The sequence below is a fragment of the Nycticebus coucang genome, chromosome 9 (assembly GCF_027406575.1).
Source record: "Nycticebus coucang isolate mNycCou1 chromosome 9, mNycCou1.pri, whole genome shotgun sequence".
NCBI lineage: Eukaryota > Metazoa > Chordata > Mammalia > Primates > Lorisidae > Nycticebus > Nycticebus coucang.
The window spans coordinates 107,501,946-107,524,073 of record NC_069788.1 but is presented as its reverse complement, the minus strand read 5'-3'; the positions used below and the strand labels follow the sequence as shown (position 1 = coordinate 107,524,073).

The window sequence follows — 22,128 nt, the reverse complement described above, 5'->3', positions numbered from 1 at the left end:
ACTTCGGAATATCCAGGGGTGAGCCCTATTATTGCCAAAAACAGCTGCTGCTCTGCACCTCGGGGCACCGCTGCTCTGGAGTGGTTCCCTCTCAGCCGACTGTTCTCTCCTCACTCCTGTGCCACAGAATCAGCACTGACCAGCTGCAGTCCAGACTCTGTTCATACCCCTTGAGATATTACCCAAGAATCTGGACTCCTGGGGGACAGGCTTCCAGACCTCAGAGTGAGAGTGCAGGGGAGTGCTGGGAGTTTAGAATTGCAGGTAGAGAATATATACAGTTTTATGCCTGGCAGGAGAATGCCATAGCACCCTAGTAGGGGAGGTAGGTCCAGTTTTTAGAGGGTTTCTCCCTTGGAGTGTAGTGGGAGGACCTTTGAACTCTGCTCATTTGTTTGTGGGGCACTCCGAGCCATTCTCATGGAGGAGGGGACTCCTGTGTGCTTGGTGATGGATTTTGTACCTTTTGTTTGTATCCTTGGGGTCGCAGCTCGCCTCAGCGGGGTTGCTGTGCATTCTTCAACCTTCTCTCTTGGTGCAGCTCTAATCCACCAGGTTACTTGCTAAATTTCTGTCCTTTAACTCTCCTTCTGGGTGGGAGCCTCTGTGCAAAGCTGGCTTCAGTCAGCCATCTTGTCTCTGCCCCTTATATATAGTCTCTTTTCTTTTGTTTTCTTTTTTTTTTTGAGACAGAGTCTCAAGCTATTGCCCTGGGTAGAGTGCTGTGGCGACATAGCTCACAGCAACCTCAAACTCTTGGGCTTAAGCGATTCTCTTGCCTCAGCCTCCAAGTAGCTGGGACCACAGGCGCCTACAACACCTGGCTTTTTTTTGGTTGTAGTTGTTATTGTTGTTTGGCAGGCCCGGGCTGGATTCATACCTGCCAGCTCTGGTGTATGTGGCTAGAGCCCCAGCCACTGAGCACAGGTGCCAAGCCTTGATAAGCCTTTCTGTACCTGCTTAAAACAAATTCCAGATACTGTCACCAGAACTATAGAAGTATCAACTCTGGCTACTTGGATACTTGTATCACCTCACCTCATTTAATTTTCCCAGCAGCCCTATGAGGTGTTGGTACTGTTATTATCTTCCTTTTATAGATGAGAAGACTGGAGTAGAGAAAGCTTATGAAACCTGTCCAAGGTCACCAGCTTCTAAGTGATGAAGTTGGGGTGTTGCCCAAGGCACTGTGATGCCCTGTGCTCTTAACCACAAAGTCTGGGTCTAGTCTGCTGTAACATGTTTATAAACTGCAACTTGTTTATTTCCCCTAAGACATGGTGAGTTTCACTTTGTTGCCTAAATGACAAAGCAAAGGTTAACATATCTCTCTTTTTTTTTTTTTTTGTAGAGACAGAGTCTCACTTTATGGCCCTCGGTAGAGTGCCACAGCTCACAGCAACCTCCAACTCCTGGGCTTAAGCGATTCTCTTGCCTCAGCCTCCCGAGTAGTTGGGACTACAGGCGCCTGCCACAACACCCGGCTATTTTTCGGCTGAAGTTTAGCCAGGGCCGGGTTTGAACCCGCCACCCTCGGTATATGGGGCCGGCGCCCTACCGACTGAGCCACAGGCACCACCCCAAAGCAAAGGTTAACATCCATAAAAGAGACTATGGAGACAGTCCTGGCCTGATTTCTTAGGGATAAGGAGTTACAGTTCTATTTCCATGATGTTATGTGTACCACAGCACCCTGCCAATTAGGGAAGAGTTATTGGATTCCTTTCTCTGACCAAAGCTGGTCCAGTCTGCATAGTAGAGTCTTGTCTATTTAAAGCTGAGAAAAAAATCAGCCGAACTTTTTCATTTTCGGAATATGATAAAGAAGAGATAATTAAAAATCTCCCCCCTATTATTGATATAGTATATTTAAGTTATAAATTTGGGAAATACAGAAAAACCCTTACAGAAAGAAAAAAAAGTGCTTTTTAAATTTCACAGCCCAGAGATAGCACTGTTAACATGTCAGTCCTATGAGGCTTGAGTTTCTGACTAAAGGTCTGTTTGGGGGCTCTGTCTGCTGCTTCCTATTTTACTATCTCCCTCTTTCTGTGTTTTTTTTTTTTTGGTTGTGTACGCATATCTGTCTCTTTTCTCTCTGTCTTACACGCCTCTCCGTCCCGTTGGAGGCATTCCCCATTGCTGATGGGAGCCATGTGCACTCAGTTTGACATTGGTCCCCTTCTGCTGAGTTGGGGGGCTGAGGTCCCAGATCTGGGGGATTTAGACACAAGTAAAGAATTGCCCTCCTTGGGACTCCTTGGCTCCATCCGGCCTAATCAATAACTCATCATTACAGAGTTGATCTTATTAGTTGTTCACTCCCCTCTCCCAAACCCCAAACTGAGCCGGCTAATGACAATGCTTTTAATTAATATGAGTCAGATTAAAACTCATTACAGCAAGGTTATTGGTAATGAGATAATCATAGGCGAGTTACTAAGCTGGAGTGACTAGGAGCTGGAGTAGGGAGGCCAAGCCAGCTGCTCTGTGATGTTCTAGCAGGATTGGGGGCCCTGCTGTGAGGATGCTCATGCAGTGACACACCCAGCTGGCCAGGGCAGCAAGGCCAGGCTTGGGTCCAGTGCACAAATGGGTGGTGGTTGTCAGAAAAGTAGTAGAAGAAGAGGGATCTTTGGGGAAGATTACCTGAAGTCACTGTGTTTAAAGAATACTCCGTAGCAATTTCATTTCTTATGCACTAGTGGTTTGCAATTTAGATGACAGAGCATGAAATTAGCTATTGTTTCTATTAGCGTGTGGTCCAGACTTGTTGGGCTGAACCAAGTACTGTATAGGGAATGAATGGGTCTGAAGAGCTTTTTTTCTGTTTAATATTTTGTTTTTCTAGGAATATTATTTTTTCCCCCTTCTCTTCCTCTTTCCATTTATTTACTGAGTACTGGGGCTGCACCTGTGGCTCAAAGGAGTAGGGCGCCGGCCTCATATACCGGAGGTGGCGGTTCAAACCTGGCCCTGGCCAAAAACTGCAAAAAAAAAAAAAAAAAAATATATATATATATATATTTACTGAGCACTGACTCTATGCTGGACCCTGTGCTAAGCTCTTTTTTGTGTATACTTTCATTTAATCAGTGTAAATTACTATCCCTCTTTGATGAGGAAACTGAGGTTCCAAAGTTAATTAACTTGTCCAGGCTGAGTGTGGTGGTTACACCTTAATCTTAACATTGTGGTAGGCGAAGGTGGGTGGATTGCTTGAGCTCAGGAGTTTGAAACCAGCCTAAGCAAGAGTGAGACCTTGTCTCTACTAAAAATAGAAAAACTAGCAGGGCATTGGGGTACACACCTATAATTTCAGCTACTCGAGAGGCTGAGGCAAGAGGATTTCTTGAGTCCAGGAGTTTGAGGTTGCTGTGAGCAATCATGATGCTATGGCACTCCACCCAGGGTGACAGAGTGAGACTCCGTCTCAGAAAAAAAAGTCTAAGGTTGTATGACAGTGAAGCAGTGAAACAGGATTTGAATGGGGGTCTTTCTGATTCCATTATATCATCTGGTTCCTCCTTGTTTTATTAAAGACTAAATAAAGCTTACATTGACCTTTTAAACTGTAAATACTTGACCCAACTTCCAAGACTGCCATCGAGTGCCCAGCCTGGTGCCTTCTCCTGTACATGTCACACATGGAGTCATTGGGCAGCTGGCTTTACTGCCTTCTGTTGGCCATTTTGGTCTTGTGGGTGTTATGTTCACCTCTTGGCTACACTGTAAGCTTCCTGCCCATAAAGACAATGTCTCTACCTCTTTGCATCCCCCTACAATACCGTATACGTGCAGAAATTCAGTTAATTCTTATCCCCTAGCTCATGGTGTATAGTGTACAGAGTTGGTATTTGACAGATCAAGGTTTGAACACTGTTGGCTGTGTGACTTTGGGACTGTCACTCAACATCTCAGAAATGAATTCTTCATCTGTAAAGACACCTAGTAAGATGTGTTATGTATTACACAGAGAGATTAGGAATTTTTTTTTTTTTTGAGACAGAGTCTCACTTGGTGCCCTGGGTAGATTGCCGTGTTGTCATTACTCACAGCAACCTCAAATTCTTGGGCTAAGACATCCTCTTGCCTCAGGCTCCAGAGTAGCTGGGACCACAGGTGCTATTTTTTTTCTGTTTTCAGTAGAGATAGGGTCTCACTCTTGCTCAGGCTACTCTTGAACTTCTGAGCTCAAGCAGTCCACCCGCTTCGGCCTCCCAGAGTGCTAGGCTGGTGTGAACCACTGCACCAGGCCAAATATTGCAAAAATTTAAAAACACTAACCACTCCCCCCCTTATATTTGTGTTTACTGTAGGCCAGGAGTAGTAAGTGCTTCAAATAGGGCCCTTGATCAGTGGTTACGTGTTTACAATAGTTCTTGCTAATTTATAAGCTGGAGTTACCAGGTATGGTAGGCATAGGCCACCTATAGTGATTTAAGTTACTTGAAACTTAAACTTAACTATTTAATTAAGAATTCAGTTTCTTGGTCTCACTAGCCACGTTTCAAATGCTCGGTAGCCACATGTGGCTGGGTAGCTAGTGGCCACTGTATTGGACAGCACAGTTGCACAATATTTCCCTCACTGCAGAGAATTCCAATGGAGAGCACTGCTATGGACTCAGCACCAGATTGAGGGGATGCAGAGGTCAGGAGATTCTGGGAGCTTTGCTTTTTACATGGCGCACACTCAACGTGGCTGGGGGAAGGATCCCGGGAGGAAAGAACTGTGCAATCTCTGTATAATACTCACTGCCAAGAGGCTGTTTCTCTGTGTGTGTGGTATGTGTTGCTGTGTGTTTTGGTGCCAAATGCAGTGAGTGAGTGTGCTGAGAGCCGGAGTGTGCCCTAAGTTAGCAGTTCCCTGAAAGCCTGAATGGGACCTGGCTTTTGAACCTTAAGGACAGTGAGCCCGTAGGAGCTAGGGCTGCCTGCTCTGTTCTTTTTTTTTTTTTGTTGTTGTTGTTGAGACAGAGTCTCACTTTATGGCCCTCGGTAGAGTGCTGTGGCATCACACAGCTCACAGCAACTCTAACTCCTGGGCTTAAGCAATTCTCTTGCCTCAGCATCCCTAGTAGCTGAGACTACAGGCTCCTACCACAACGCCCGGCTATTTTTTTGTTGCAGTTCAGCCGGGACTGGGTTTGAACCCACCACCCTCGATATATAGGGCCTGTGCCCTACCGACTGAGCTACAGGCGCCACCCCCGCCTGCTCTGTTCTTAAGCATTTGTGTCTTTCTTGACAGACACATCTTGAAAGAACATTTTAATTTTTTGAGTGGCAATGCCAGTCACCTCTGTGTGTCTGGGAGAGTACGTGTGTGTGTATGTGAGAGTTGAGTTAGAATCTAGTTGAAGGTGACTTTGGGGCTTTTTTAGTAGAGATGCGAATACCATTAGCAGCTTCATGGGTTATGGTTTTGTGAACATATGGCTCACAGACCTCATCAGTCTACATTTATGGCACGTGAATGACTTGCCCTGAGGTACACAGAATGTACAGGGGACACATGGCCTGTCTGCAAGAGCTGATGTGCCTGGTAATGGGTGAGTTAGGGCACACTGGCCTTCTGGGCTTGTGTGGCTGCAGAGGGCTGCATTGTTCACACAGTGTCCTGAAGGTGACAGACTGTCAGTTTATACCAAGACACTCTACATGGGGCTGGTTCAAGCCACACCATGGGTAAGGGACACTAGAGCCCTGGCTCTGTCCCTTGTGGAAGAGCTTGACTGGGTGAGGCTGATGCTTTCTGAGGGCTGCCAGCAGCAGAGACAAATGCAGATGTCAGTCAGTCTAAAGAAAAGGATGGAGCAGGTCTGTCGACAACATATGCACCCACACACGTGCCCACACACAGCACATGCACATGCCCACACACAACACGTATGCACACACAGCAATCTACCCACACATACCAGTACACACACAGCACCACACACAGACCCCACATGTAGCAACATGTGCACACAGATGGCAGCACACACAGAAACACACAGCAATAAGCAGACATAACCGCATACAACATGTGCACACACAACAATATACACACATCCCCATGCACATCAACACATGTACACACACACAGTACGCATGCAGTACCACACCCCCCCCACAGCAGCACACAGAGCAATAAGCAGACATACCCACACACAACATGTGCACACACAGCAATATACACACGTACCCAGGCATATCAACACATGTACACACACAGCAATACGCATGCAGTACCCCCCCGCAGCAGACTGGAACACAGAGAGCAGTAAGCAGATATACCCCCGTACAGCAGCACGTGCACATACCCCCACACAACATGTGCACACACAGCAATATACACACATACACGTACCCACACATATCAACACATGTACACACAGCAGTACACACACAGTACGACACACCTCCACATGTAGAAACGTGCACACAACAGCAGCACACTGAAACACAGCAACATGCAGACATACCCACATACAGCAGTGTACACATAGCAACCTACCCAGCGGCGTGCACACACAGAACACCCCCCAGGCATATAGAGCAACACACACAGCAGCGCACACGCACACTTGCCTTTGTTTACAATGTTCTCTTGATCTGAAATGCTTTCCTTCTTCATCTTAATCTATTCAGATTTAATTCCAAGGGCTTAACCCTGTATACCAGCCAAGGGCCAGTTACACCAGTTATTTATTTATTTATAAAGATATGCAGTATTCGTATTGAGATTCCTTACTAAAAACAATAAGCCATCGTAGTTTAATGATAATTTATGTAGCATTATAAAAATTTACTGCAGATACTCTATGGGAAGATTTTATGCACATTTAAAGATTTGTACCATGTAGTCACAATTGTTATACTAACATTTATCATTTTCAATATGAATAATCATTTTATAATAAAGTAGGTACAAGGTTAGTCATGGTGGCTCATGCCTGTAATCCTAGCACCTCTGGGAGGCTCAGGCAGGTGGATTGCTTGAGCTCAGGGATTTGAGGTTGCTGTGAGCTATGCCAAGGGTGACAAAGTAAGACTCAGTCTCAAAAACAAACAAAAAGGTACAGAACACTTACATATATGGTATTGTTCTGATATATCTATCAGAGAAACTTTTGGGAGGGAGTGGGCCAGAATTGAGCTGTGGGAGTGGCCTGCTGGGTGATCAGAGCACTTGCTGGAGGCATGAGTTGCACGATGGGAGTGGGGACTGCCAGGTAGTCAAGGAATTTAGTGGAGGGTATGAGCACAGCTGGTCTATGAGGCCATCACAGTAGGCACTGCCAGCTGCTGCCCCGCTGACTGTGTGCTGCTGAAAACCATGCCCTGGAACAAGGCAGGAAGACCTCTTGCTTCTGCTGTGGCCTCACAGTGTCCCTGCAGAGTCCCCCATTGACAAAGCCTGCTGTCAAGCCATCTGACAGAGGAGAAGTAACACAGGATCACAAAGCAGGGCAAAGAAGAGCGTGTTGGGGGATGAGAGGATGTATGCTCATAACTGCACACACCCCAGTTTCCCCTCCTGGGAGCCAAATCTCTCCACTTCCTGCCCTCTTATTTCATCTGTGAGTTGCCTGAGCCCTTGCCCCTGCATGTTGCTGTGTGTCATTCTCTGTTGTGTGAGCGGCTCAGTTGGGTCTCCCTTGATGGTAGAGGCGTGGGGCTGGGTCCACAGCAAGTCACAGGAACTGTGGTGGTTGATGTCTCTGCTGGGAGAGGAGGAGAAGGTGGGGCCCGTCTTCATCCCTTTTCCCTTCCTCTGCTTCCTGTTGGTGCTGACTGTGACAGCTACCCAGCTGAACTCTGGAGCAGCTTTGATGGGGGGGCCAAGTGTGCCTTCTTGGTTGAGTGGGCTGCTGGGGCCAGGGCAGCTCCCATTGAGGGGTGCCTAGTTGGATCTTTGCGCTGGGGGCACCACTGCCTTAGGACTAATGGCTCATGGATGCTGGTCTGGCTGCCTGTTATTCTGCTGTTGGTTGTGTATTTTCCCCTCTGCTAGGTTAGAGTTGGGGGTCAAATTTGAGCTGCAAAAATTGCTTGTCCTTGATGGCTTGAACCCTCGTGCTGACTGCTGGGAGAATCTCAGCTCCCTATCTGACCATGTTTCCTTCTTTCTCACTTCCTCACTTCCTTACTCTGGGCAGTCACAGCATTGACTCAACACAACTTTGTGTGATCTACCAAATGACACTGGCTAGCTCAGCCCGTAGTTTCAAATTCTTAAAGAGAATCCGCTCTCCTCCCCCATCCCTTGACTCACTTGCTCTCGCTCTTTCTTTTTAGAATTAATTTCCTTCTTTTTTTTTTTTTTTTTGTAGAGACAGAGTCTCACTTTATGGCCCTCGGTAGAGTGCCGTGGCCTCACACAGCTCATAGCAACCTCCGACTCCTGGGCTTAAGCGATTCTCTTGCCTCAGCCTCCCGAGTGGCTGGGACTACAGGCGCCCGCCAGAATGCCTGGCTATTTTTTGGTTGCAGTTTGGCCGGGGCTGGGTTTGAACCCGCCACCCTCGGTATATGGGGCCGGCGCCTTACCGACTGAGCCACAGGCGCCGCCCAGAATTAATTTCCTTCTTAATGCACCCTCCTGCCAGGGACAAAGATTCTCATTGGCTCGGCTTAGACCAGATGTCCAGGTTAAGTCTGGAGGACTTGCTAGTAGGATGGAGTTGTGTACATGGGCTTCCCTGGGCATAGGTTGGGATGACAGGCAGAGATGTCCAGCAGAGCCAGAAAAGGGCAGGTCCTGGACAGCCTGCTAGTGCTTGGAGTCTGGGTCATCCACTGTGCTCTAGGGGAGGTGGGCCAATGCCCCCCAGCTCTGGGATGAGGGTGCTTAGGGCTGCAGCATCCTCTTCTTAATTTTTTTTTTTTTTTGTAGTTTTTGGCCAGAGCTGGGTTTGAACCCACCACCTCTGGCATATGGGGCTGGCGCCCTACTCCTCTGAGCCACAGGCGCCACCCCCTCTTCTTAATTTTTAAAGTAACAGTTTCTCATGTGGTTCACTTGGCAACTAATTATTTAGGATCTTCTAATGCTTCTTCCATCTTTGTTGTCCACTATTAACTCCTTGCATGGTTTTATTGCCCTCATATGTGCTACTTTTGTCAGCATCCTTCATAGCACGTAAGAGTATAAACCCCTCACTGTTGTTCACTCTCTCGTTCTGACTTGGTTGGTGGAAGACAGTAGCAGGTCCCCAAGGGCACTATGAGCCCTTGCCCTGTGTATGTGCCGATGGCCCCATCCTCCTCAGAGGCTGTAGCTCCTGGAAGTGGGACCCCAAGAACCCCAGCTGGGCTCTGGATGTTGACTGGGGCTGCACGGCCTGGAGGTTTAAGGTATCACCTCCCAGCTCTGGAAGGTTAGGTGCCTGCCTAACAGGTTGTTGGTGAACGCTGTTCCCGCCTAGACAACCTGCCCTGTGCCTACTGCCTGACTCCCCCACCCCCCCATACAGTTACTCCTTCAGTTAATGGGAGATCCCTGCTAAGGTCGGCTTTATTAAAAGAGCCTTTGATTTGGAGTGTTTTCTAGACTTCCTTTTGACATTTATTAGCTATTGGTTTGTAAACAAGACAACTGAATTTCCCATCTTTAAAGATACCAACACTTGCCTTCCTGAGCTGCTGTGACAGTTAAAAGATATAATGCATATGACCATGTTTTATAAATTGTAGAGATCTCAACAAAGTATCAGTAGTCTGTCTGAGGGATGGGTGGCAAATACACTAACTCAAAGTACCTGTGAGTGAATAATTAGTAGAGTTGGCTTGGTTAAAAGCTTTGAATGCTCACTTCTAGGGAGGGAAACCCAGATCAGGTAAGTTTTGATGGAGAGGAGGAGATTGGAAGCACTGGGCCATGTAAGAAGCCAGCTTGGTACAAAGTTGGGGTTGGCTGCTGTGTGTACCAGGAGACTGAAGGAAGATAGGGAGGGAGGTGAAGGAAGGTGTGTGCGTGTGCATGGGCATGGTGTGTGCGCATGCACCTGCTGTACACACTGGGCAGGGAAATAAGAGTTTTCAGGCAGGAGAAGGGAATAGTCTGCACCCACACTGTCTAACCCTGGTCTATTTCCCTGTAGGTACATCTCCGTTCTGCAAGGCGTCTCTGTGAGCTCTGCTGTGCCAACCGGGGCACCTTCATCAAAGTGGGCCAGCATCTGGGGGCTCTGGACTACCTTCTGCCAGAGGAATACACCAGCACGCTGAAGGTGCTACACAGCCAGGCCCCGCAGAGCAGCATGCAAGAGGTCCGCCAGGTCATCCAGGAGGACCTGGGCAAGGAGGTACTTGCTTTTGCTGGGTAGATAAGCCTGGGTTGGGATTCTTCAGAAAGGGCCCTGATGGAATTCTTGTTGCTTGGGTCCAGGGCACTGGGGATCCACCAGTGACACAAAACCAAATGTCAAACGTCACAGTAGCAGTAACTTTTTGTTATTTTTTTGAGGCAGAGTCTCACTCTGTTGCCCTGGGTAGAGTGCTGTGGTGTCATAGCTCACTGCAACCATTACAACTCTCGGTGCTGAAGTCAAAGACTGAGAAGGATCTTCTGTGACCCTTAGTAAAAAATACTAGTTAAACCCTATGAAATTGTTCATGTTTGCCTGTTTTTGACTTACAAACTAATATGATTCATAAAATATTTCAGTCTCATAATGTCACTTACTATGGGTTTAATGCCTCATTGAATGTTTAAATCATTAGCAGGGCTTTCAAGATCCATCCTGTCCAGTTTCAATGTACTTTTATGTTTTGTGACTGTACTTGCTGGGTAGAGCAGCATTGTGGCTAGAGTTTGGGCTCTGCAGCAAGGATCTTGGACCTCGCACAAATGATTGAAGCTGTTGATACCTCATTTTCTTTATGTGTAAAATGGGGATAGCCATGGAACCTACCTCATAGGGATACTGTAAGGACAAGTAGAGATGATGAATATAAAGTGCTTAGTAGTACCTGATGTGTAGAGTGAATGCTCGACAAGTATTAGCCACTACTGGTATTTTTGTTATTTCCCTGTGCTCTGGTCACATTGCCCTATTTGTCTCAAACTCACCATGTACCCTTAGTCCTTGGGACCTATGCTTGTGGTCTGCCATCTGCCTGAATGTCTCTACTCCATTCTCTACCTGTGATTCCAGGCGTCTATCCATCTAGCAAATTCCAGGCCGGATGCTTGACACTGACTTTCCTGTCCAGCCCCCAGCTCTTCTATGAAGTTTGCTGTGACTCCCCCTAGACCAGTCTTATCCCTCCTTCGGGTTCTGCGGAACTTTGCTCCTGCACTTGTGTGACTTGTGGCTTGGGTGGTTGTCTCTAGGGTTTCCTCTGCAAGCTATAAAGTCTTTGAGGATGAAGACCATAGTGGTCCTTATACTCTGCATCTGTAGTGCCAGGACAGTATCTAGTATATGGTAAGTGTTAAGGTTTGTTAATGAGCCAAGAGATGAACTAGTGACAGCTTCCTTAGGTTATAGAGGGCTGAGAATAGGGGCAGAGGGTTGATAAAGAGCACTTGGTTCCATTTTTATTGATCTACATGGAGTTGGCCCTGGCTATTGGTCCCTTAATGTGGAGCTGGCCCCCAGGTCCCTGGTATGCGGCCACAGTTGTGCCACTTCTCAGTAACTGCAGGGTCTGAATGTGGGCCCAGACCATGTAGGATGTGAGCATGCAAGTGTCTGTAACTCTTTTGCCCTTTAGGAACAATTTCCCCAAAGGAGAGACGTTAAGTGAAAGGTAAAATTGATTTGGGGCCAGAGTCAGGGAGCAAGCCTTAAGCTAGGAAGATCAGGATAAGCACGGAGGGACCCCAGGCAGAGGGGACAAGATTGGCTTGGTACCAGCCACACATAGCTTTGCCTTTTGACAAGACTGCGGGTCTTTCCAACAGCAAGAGTTTTACCCCCAAATTAAAACTAAATAAATCACTGTAATAACAGTGTGAAGTGTATTATGGCTGGCATGTGGCAGCTCACCGGGGGTGGATGTGCAGGAGGGGAAGGCAGCAGCAGGTTAACCCCTGGAGGGTTAAATGACTTCTCTGAAAACCTAGGGTGGGGGAGGGCAGGATAAGAGCAGGTCAGCAGATGCCTCTAAGCCAGGATGAGTGATGTGGGAAGTTTGGGGTGTCAGCAGTCATAGCGGGCCCTCCCAGCCAGCTGAAGGACATCTGGGGTCAGAAGATGTTGCCTGTGTCTTCAGGCCTCTCTCCCAGCCCCTCTGCCAGGTAGTCCTGAGTGTGATGACCATGTGGCTGCTGCCCTGCAGTGCCAAGAAAGAAAGGCTGACGTCAAGGTCATGGTTCTGAAGGGCATCCCTCACAGATGGGAGGCTTCATCAGAGACCTTTGGCTGCATAGCATGGCCCCACAGGCACACAAAGCCTTCCCTTCCCCTTTCTTCGGCTTCCTCCTCCTCCCTTGTGGGAAGATGGCATTTGTTCCCAGGTGACACACTTTCTTGGTCTGTGGGTGGAGGGAGGGGAAAGGGGCTGTGTGGGAGTGAGGGTGGAGGCAAGTCACTCACTGGCATGTTCCTCCTCCTCCCACCGCTCCCTTGATACTTCTCAGGGAGCAGTCTTACCCCCAGAAAGATGTCTGAGTGGGCCTCACTCATCCTGGGCTCCCTGCCAGCCCTGGGACCTTCCGTGGAAAGCTCCATTTCATCCTGGTTTCAGGAGTGTGCTTAGAAAGAGCTGAGTCTGTCATGTATCACATGTTCCCCTGGGAAGGTCCTAGTCCTTGGAGAGCCTTGAGGTTATCCTGAGCTCAGAGACACCACAAGTGCTCCTGAATGTCAGGCTGTGGAGAGGGGCGGGCGGGTAGAGAGGAGCTTGGGGGCAGTGTGCTCCAGCCTATGCTGGTCATTTCCCATTAGCAGCAGCCTATCCCTGTCCCAGGCAGATGGGGGTGTTCCCAGTGTGAGAGTGGAAGATGGGGTTAAGGTTGTAGCGCTTGAGGACCCCATGATTTACATTTGGTTCTGGATCAAAGTTGCTGGGCACTAGCTGGCGCTGTCAGTGTAGCAGTGAGGGCGAGTGAAGGGGTGTGATTCTTGTATAGGATTGGCTTAGGCAGGAATGTGCTGGGGGCCACACAGCTGAGACAGGGACACCTCCTAGATCTTATGACTCTCAGGCCAGTGATTTGTCCCTACACAACAGAGCTGCTTTCTGTTTGGCAAGGGGAAAACGTAGTTTTGTGTAAGCATGTCTTGAAATACTCAGCTAATATTACCAGAAATAAACTTGCCTTTTCCTTTTATTTTGATATTAGGCTTACATCCTGAAAAATAGGTTCCAGGAAGCACTCAGGACCCCAGCTTCCAGGAGGTGGGATCATTTCTGCTTTCTCAAGGGGACCTTGGTCTGGATTATGATGGAGATGGTCTTGGCTGCCCTTGAGGCTGTGCCCAGATGCAGTGCTGACCTTGGCCAGCAGATGGCGCTGGAGCTTGTGAGTCAGGGAGGGGAGTTGAGGACCTGGCCCTTCCCTGCAAGGGAAGCCCAGATTAAGTGGATGAGACTCAGGGTGTCCATGTCCGAATGGACAAATACAGGCCTAAGCCATGAGGCTGTTGACCACTCTGGCCCCCATGAGCCCTTGGCTCTGTTTTGGAGGAACTGGCACAGTTCTCATCTCATCTGGGTTAGGAGTTCCCCAAGGCACCTGCAGGCTCTGACAGCTGGTGATTCTGTGGCTCAATAGCTTTTCCTTCATTCTTTCATTCCTTCTCTTTCTTCCTTGTCCATGCAGCTGGTACTTAGTGAAAAAGGCGCAGTTCTGGACACTGAGTATAGCTAAAGCGTAAAATACGGAGGGTGAGGAACTGAAGGAAATGCGGCCAGCTGCTGGAGTGGAGCAGTACTTGTATTGGCATCTGGAGTAGTGTGGTTTGGCTTGTGTGCTCAGAAACAAGTTTCACTAGTCTTATACCCTTTGACATCCTCTCCCCGGGAACCTGGTTGTATTGCTTCTCATAGTACCCGGGGGCAAGGGCTGTATGTTGTGTGCACTCACCATTCTTGGAGTTTGTGAGAATGCAGAAGAGAAGGTCTTGGGCTACTGTTGTACAGCAGATGGAAGGATACACACCCAGGTGTTTTGTATGAACCCACGGGTGCAGGAGGAAGGCAACTTTTTTGTCTTGTTTCATTCAAGGTTTAAGCAAATGTTCAGGAAAGGAGATTTTAAAAAAAACCTCTTCCCCCAAGAACATCAACCATTTATCAAGCTTGGTGGTAGTGACAGAGCCAAGGCATGGTGGGCGTGAAGACCAGCATGAGCAGAGGTAAAGGGAAGAGATGGGGCAGGAGAACGCCTGGGCCAGGAGAGGGGCACAGGACACCTCTGCTGTCACATAGGGACCTTAGTGGATAGTAGGAAAGGGTGGCCCCATCAGGCATCCTTTCCTCTAGGCTGTGGCAACTATGCCAGGGCTGAGATGTATTTCATTAGTCAGCGCTCTCCAGAGAAATAGAACCAATAGGATGTTAGTATGTGTATTGGCCCAGGGGGTGTTTAAAGTGGGGTCAGGAGATTGATTGATTTTTAAGGAATTAGCTGATGTAATTATGGAGGCTGGAAAGTCCAAAATCTGCAGAGTGGCCCAGCAGGCTGGAGACCCAGGAAGATCCAATGTTGTAGTTCAAGTCTGAAGGCTGTCTGAAGGTCATCTGCTGGCAGAATTCCTTCTTGCTGTGGGGAAGTCAGTCTTTGTTCCATTCAGGCCCTCACCTGAGGGCACAAGGCTCACCTGTATTACGGAGAGCAGTCTGCTTTACTCAAAGTCCACTGATGTAACTGTAAGTCTCACTGAAAAACACTCTCACAGAAACACCCAGAAGAATGTTTGACCCAATATCTGGGCCTGTGGCCTAGCAGATTAACATAGAAAATTAACCATAATTCCCCATGTGGCCCTTGGCCTGCTTTAATAGGACACTTAAGGCTTCATATTGAGCCTCTGAGGTGGGCTGGAGTCGAACTGCCTGGTTTATTAGCTTGGTGCCCTCGGGCATGTTGCTTACCCTCTCTGTCCCTCAATTTCCTCACCTGTAAAACTGGGATAGTAGCAGCACCTGCCACATAGGCTTGCTGTAAGGATGGACTGAGTTAATGAATGTGGAGCCCTTAGAGCAAGCCTGGCACAGAGCAAAGGGCCTGTAAATTCTAGTTATTTCTATGCATTGTCCTGGATACTATAGATGTGCAAGGAAGTTAGGTTCTGGGAGACTTCTAAGTGGCTGAGTTGGGCCTTTAACGAGGTTTTCTAATACCTGGAACAACTCTCTGTCCCATACACAGCCTTATGTTCCTTAATGGTGGGGATACATTCTGAGAAATGCGTCATTGTGCAGGCATCACAGAGTGCACTTACATAAGCCTAGGTGGTAGCGCCTGCTGCATGCCTGGGTTGTATGGTATAGCCTAATGCTCCTATGCCACAAACCTCAATAGCATGTAACTGTACTGAATACTGTGGGCAATTGTAACACAGTGGCATTTGTGTATCTAAATATATCTACACGTAGAAAAAGTAGAGATACAGTGTTACAATCTTATGGGACCACTGCCATCTGTGGTCCATCATTGACTAGAATGTTATGTGGCACATGACTGTTCTGTTTTGCTAGAGTGCTTCTCCTTTTTCATCCCCTTCCTGATCAGTACCTAGCATTCTATCTGTTGGTCAGCCCCTTCCCTCCTGCTGTTAGAAATCCCCCATAGAGGGCGGCGCCTGTGGCTCAGTGAGTAGGGCCCTGGCCCCATATGCCAAGGGTGGCGGGTTCAAACCCAGCCCCGGTCAAACTGCAACAACAACAACAAAAAAATAGCCGGGCGTTGTTGCGGGCGCCTGTAGTCCCAGCTGCTTGGGAGGCTGAGGCAAGAGAATCGCGTAAGCCCAAGAGTTAGAGGTTGCTGTGAGCTGTGTGACGCCACGGCACTCTATCTGAGGGCTGTACAGTGAGACTCTGTCTCTACCAAAAAAAAAAAAAAAAAGAAATCCCCCATAGGCTGCCTGTGGGCACTGTCCCTGACCTTGTGGGCTGCTTAGTCAGTGTTAGTTGCTGCAGTTTCACAAAAACCACTGGCTGCATTTTCTCTGGGTTAGGGCTTTTGTGCTCTTGGCCCCCAGGTAGGGCTAATTTCACAGATAGGGGAATGGTTGGAGGTTGTCTGGCTGCAGCCAAGGAGGAGAGCATAGAAACTCAGGGTCCAGGAGTTTATGGCTGTGCTGTATTCAGGATCCACTTCCATCCCTCCTCACTTGCAAGGGAGTAGCTGGACTCAGCTTCCCTTACAATGTCCTGGTGGAGCCGAGTGTGGAGTGTTTGCAGAGTGATTATATCCTGGGTTGCTAAGGGAGCCCCTCCTCCCCTGAAGACCAGGTCCACCCATGGGCCTGCAGTGCCTCTGGGGATACATGCCTCTAGGCTCCTGTATTCTTTGCTGCCTTCTTTCCAATGCTGATCCAACTTTTCCCCGTGCTTCTCTTACTTGCTTATCTGTGGTAATTGAGCACCTCCTCTTTGCCAGGCACTGTGCGAACCCCGGGGTCCCTGCCCTCCGGGGCCCTGGGGCCATTCTCCCACAGCAGGGCCTGCTGGAGGTCAGCTTGCCTTTTACTGCCTCCCCACCCCTGAGACAGCTTCACTGGCCTGACACTACCTCAGAGATCACCTGGACGACTTCTGTTGCCTGTGTATCTCCCCAGACTGTTCCCAAGAAGGCCATCAAATGAGTATTCTGGGAATGAATCAGAAGGGTCTGGTGGGGGGGCAAAGCCATGTACCAGCAGAGTAGGGGTGCCATGGGGAGAGATTCCCCCTCCCAGCTCGGCCTTGTCTTGCCTTCCCCGCAGCTCTCAATAAAAAATACATTTGTATTAAAAACATAATGAAGATAAAAAAACATTTTCCTCCCAATAATGCCAACATTAAAAGGAGATTTTTATCAATTATGAGAGAGATTTTGGCTGTAAAATGGCAATTTAATGAGAGGGAGATGGATGGCGGGAAGCATTACTGTCAGCTGGGACGGATAGCCTGCCGTAGTCATGAAGGGAGAGGCAGGTGGCGTGGCCCTGGCCGGCTCTTCCCCGATGCCCTTGCTGGCCCGGCCTCCCACCACAGCTGCTGTTCTCCTACATGCCTCCCCTGCAAGGGCCCTCTGTGGGGGCCCGCTCTAGGCTCTGAGGCACCTTCAGTCCCGTTATTTTGTAGCTTCCAGATGAATCTTACACAGCTCAGGCTGCATCTCTCTTGTGCCACAGTGAGGAATTCAGGAGCTGCTCCCGTGTGCCTTGCAGCCTCCTGGCCTTCCTTACTGTCCGCGCAGCCCCACGTTGCCTTCTGGAGTTCTCTGCATGGATCTGTAGGCACATGCCCTGAACTTTCCCCAGGCCGTGCTCTTGTCTCCCTGGGCTCTTTCTCATCCTTTAAACCCCAGGTCTGACAGCCACACCATGTACACCCTTGCACACTCTGAGTGCTTGCCGGGAGCAAGGCACTGTTTCAGAAGGTTTCACGAGCATCAACTTATCACCCTATGAGAAAGGTTAATGTTATTATCCTTACTTTATAGATGGGAAGCTGAGGTCCAGTTTCTGGTGAAATTTTCTTCCTCCGTCTTTTCTTCCACCCCAGTCAGGGTTCAGGATACTCCCAGTCTTCTACTTCAGCTCTTATGCAGCTACTTTTGGGTCAGTTCCCCAACTTGAATCCCCTACAGGGCCCAGTGTGGCCATTGCACACAGCAGGTGGTAGGAAGGGCTGTTGCCTTGGATTGCAGGACGACTTTGAATGTGCCTGTCCTCCTAAAGCCTTCACGGACTCCCCGCCCCCCTGCCAGGTTGAATTACCCTCTTGTGATTCCGGGGCCCCTGGGTTGGACTGTAGGTGGTCACCTCGGTGCCAGGCTTATGCTCTCAGGCTGGCAAGTCTCTTCCCACTTATTTTTGGGTTCCCTTGGCACCCTGCCTAGGGCCTGTATATAAAAGATGCTTAATAATGGATTGTGACATGAACCTGGACACTCCATCTGACTCAGGGCATTGTGGGGCCTGGAGTCCTCAGGTGGCCAGTTCTGCCTCCGTTCTTGGTTCTCATGTTCTGGGGCATTTCCATACGAGCCTGTGAGGCCTTGTGGGGATACATCCAGGACTGTCTAAACTGCAGGCTGAGGGCAAGGGCAGGCTCTGGCTTCTAGAAGAAAGCAAAAGGATCACTGCCGAGTTAGTGTGGCATGTAGGTTATTAGAGTAGGCTTTTTTTTTTTTTTTTTGGCATTTTTTGGCCGGGGCTGGGTTTGAGCCCACCGCCTCTGGCATATGGGGCCGGCACCCTACTTCTTTGAGCCACAGGTGCCACCCTAGAATAGGCTGAATTTGCCTGAATCCCAAGTGCCACCACATTCTGTGCCATCCTGGCTAAGTTGTATGATCTTGCTGAGGCTTAGTTTCCATGTCTTGTGTAAGCAGGGTTAATGAGGGAACCCTCACAATAACAGGGCTGTGGTGAGGATTCTAAGATTTGACTCTGAGTGCAGTGCCTGGGGTGTGGTGAACTCCAGTAAGTGTTAGCAAGTAGCTTTCATCATCCTTGAGACCTCTTGGTTTCCTGTGAACTTTGGGTAAGCCTTGTTTTCCTAAGTCCATCCCTGAAGGTGATGAGATTCTAGAGCAGTGGTCCTCAAACTTTTTAAACAGGGGGCCAGTTCACTGTCCCTCAGACCTTGTAGGGCCGGACTATAGTTTAAAAAAAAAAAAAAACTATGAACAAATTCCTATGCACACTGCACGTTATCTTATTTTGAAGTAAAAAAAAAAACAAAACGGGAGCAAATACAATCAGACCGCCTCATGCGGCCCGTGGGCCGTAGTTTGAGGACCCCTGTTCTAGAGTGTTCTTTATATCCTCTTGCCAGTGGCTTGGGGTAATTAGACTGAGATGTTCACCAACTCACCCTCAGTCCATAGTCCACACTTGGGGGTGCTTCCCCCTCTTTGGGATCCAGTGTGCAGGGTGGTACCCAAGCCCTCAGACGAGCTGGTGTGTATTATTAAGCATCTTTTGTGTACAGGCCCTAGGCAGGGTGCTGAGGGAACCCTGAAGCCCCTTATCTGCAGGAAGGCCCTTTATTTGCAGGGCCCCAAGGTTGGGGCCCACAACTTGCTGGTTTGCTCACTCAGAGAATACAGATTTGTTGAGCATCTGGTATGTGCTTACCTCTGTGCCAGTGCAGTGGGTATATAGAAAATGTCAAAGCCATGCTCCTTCTTCCAAAGCCCTGCAGACAGTATCCTGCGCAGAGGGAGTAATTAGAGAACAATTAAGCCCTTAGGGGTAGTTCAGAGGAGGGCTCCTTGGGGAGGTGGCTTTGTGCTGGCCCTGGAAGTAAGATTTGAGGAGGAGAAGTCCAGGGGCTTATGGAATTGGCAGTGTGACGGTCAGAGGTGGACACAGTACCCAGTCATTCAGTACCCAGAGACAGGCCAGCTGGAGTGAGTGTTAGGGAGCCTTGGATGGATGCTGTATTAGTTTAGCATTCAATATGTACCTAGCATTTATAGGCCAGCCACATATTGGTTGCTTAGATGACAGAACTTTATGGTCTCACAGTTATGGAGGCCAGAAGTTTGAGATCCAGTGTCAGCAGGACTGGCTTCTTCTGAGGGCTGTGAGGCAGATGCCGTTCCAGGCTTCTCCCCGGCTTCTGGTGGTTCACTGGCAGTCTTTGGTGTTCCTTGATTTATAGAAGCATCACCCATCTCTGTCCCCATCTTCACATGGTGGTGTTCTCTGTGTATGTGTGTTTCTGGCTCTGTGTCTCAATTTCCCTGTTTTATTAATATAAGGGCTTGGGTTAAAATTAATATTGGGTTTGATTGTGCCCTACTCTAGTATGAGCTCATCTTAACGAATTACATCCGCAATGACCCTGATTCCAAGTAAGGTCACATGCTGAGGCACTGGGGGCTAGGACTTCATCATATGAATATTTGGGAGACACAAGTCAACCCATAACGTATTAGGTACATTAGGTCTTTTGTGGTTGTAAGGATCATAACCCCACCTTGAATTAGCTGAGGCAAAAAGGCAGGGTTGGGATGGAGTGCTCTTCTAGGACCCTGTATCTCTTCCCTCACCTTCTCTCTGTGGGGCAGCTTCATTTGTAGTTGCCCCCTCTATGGCCAGCTGCTGTTGGAAGCTCACGGCCTCACTTCTTGCCAGCTTCACCCCCAGGAGGGACTGACTCCACTCCCAGTTTCATTGTATGAAATTCTAGATCATGACTCTGATTGGTTAAGCCTGAGTCTGATGTTGTGTTGGGTTAAATAATGTCCTCTTCCCTCCCCAATCCCAAATTTATGTCCAGCTAGTTTCAGAATGTAAAGTAAGGCCTTTGAAGATAAAATTAGCTAGGTTAAGATGAAGTTATACTGGGCTATCTAAATCCAATGACCCTAAGTGCAGTGCAGTAAACTGATATGCTTTATGAGAAGGCCATGTCATAGCCAAGGCAGATATTTGAGTGAGGCAGCTACGAGCCAAGGAACACCAAAGATGCTGGAACTCCCCAGATATTAGGAAGAGTAAGGGAAGCATACTCCCTGAGACCCTTCAGAAGGGGCTTGGTCCTGCCAATACCTGATTTTAGACTTCTAGCCCCTAGAACCGTGAGACAACATATTTCTGTTGTTTAAAGCCATCCAGTTTATAGTATTTTATTATGGCGGCTCTGGGAAACCAGTACAGATGCACGTTCTCAGACCAGTCACTGTGGCCAGATGGTATGTGTGAAAGCCTGAGATTGCTGGTCCAGCTCGGAGCAGGTGTCTTGCCTAGGCCAGTCATGGTGGCCAGGGAGCTGGGGCCTGTGAGAAGATGCTGTCCTCTTAGTTAAAGCCCCAGGCTAGATCTGGGATGGGAAACAGCACTCAGGCAGCCAGGGCATAAGGATTGGTAAAGGAAGACAAACTGGGGACATTCTTGCCAGTGGATAATGCTGTGTGGTTTCTATTTATTTGGTACCTGCCATATAGTACATATCGACTGGATGTGTTACAGATATTGTTCCAATCCTTGCAGTAATTCTACAAGTTTGGTAGATTTTACCAGTCTAGTTTCCCATATGAGGAAGCAGGTTAAGTAATGGCCAGAGTCACCTGGATAGTAAGAAGCAGAACTGGGATTTGAACTCTGATGACTGACTCCCTACCCCTTCTGCTGCGCAGCTGCCAGCTCTGAGGAGGGGCTGGTTTCTGGAGGATACTGAAGTGGGCCATAGGCACTAGGCCTTGATGTGGCAAGTTTGGGGAGCTGTCTCACTTAGGCCGCAGGACTTAGAAATCAAGTTGAGTCAAATAATGTGTGTGTGCGCATGCACATTCCCATGACTGATAGACATTTTAGGCAGAGCCAGTTAACAGTGCCGGCTGGACAGAGGGGCCCAAAGCAGTAGCCCTGCAAGGGCTATCATCCACGTCTGGCAAAGGTGAGCTTTTTCTGTGGAGCCTTCTTTAGCTGTCTCCCTGAGCTGAGACAGGGCCAATTTTTCCCCTCTTACTGTCCCAACAAGAGCTCAGAGTGTTAATGGCCCCAGGCTGGGCAGTGGGTCAGGAGGCCACAACCTTGAGGACAATTGCCTTGGTTCTTGAAGGAGCTGCCCTGGCTTCTGGGACAGCCAGAGGGGTCACATGATCCTCCCTGAATGGAACTCATGGCCTTCCTTCTCCTCCCTGGGGAGAAGGGGAGTGGGTCTCCTCTTGCAGGCTGCTCAGGATGGGGGTTGGGAGTATGGACAGAGTGGTTGTGATTGCAGTGGCCTCTGATGTCTTTTTCCTGTCTCCTTGTGAGCCAGAGGATTGTCTTTTTTGGAGATACTCTGAGCAAAAGGGATGACTTGGAGGAGAGGTCTCAGGCCTGCCTTGTCTCACAGTGACCCTGATTGCCAGTGTTGACCAAATAGCTTGCTGAGTGATAGGTGCTTGCCTTAGTTTAGGCTTTCTCCAAAACAGACTCTAAGACGAGTTTGTGTGAAAGTGGGTTTGTACTGCTAGTAGGGAAGGGGGACGGGGGTTCAGGGAGTAGGGGGCTGCTGGATACTCTGTGGTCTT

At 48.7% G+C, this 22,128-nt stretch overlaps 1 protein-coding gene across 4 annotated transcripts in view; it reads left to right on the top strand.

The window, feature by feature from the left end:
• ADCK1 (aarF domain containing kinase 1) overlaps positions 1-22,128 on the top strand; it is a 128,150-nt gene that overhangs the window by 35,606 nt on the left and 70,416 nt on the right. For all 4 annotated transcript variants that reach the window (XM_053602295.1, XM_053602292.1, XM_053602293.1 and 1 more), the window contains exon 4: positions 10,094-10,297. In XM_053602295.1, coding sequence (XP_053458270.1) covers positions 10,094-10,297 — 204 coding nt within the window. The remainder of the gene's footprint in view (positions 1-10,093; positions 10,298-22,128) is intronic.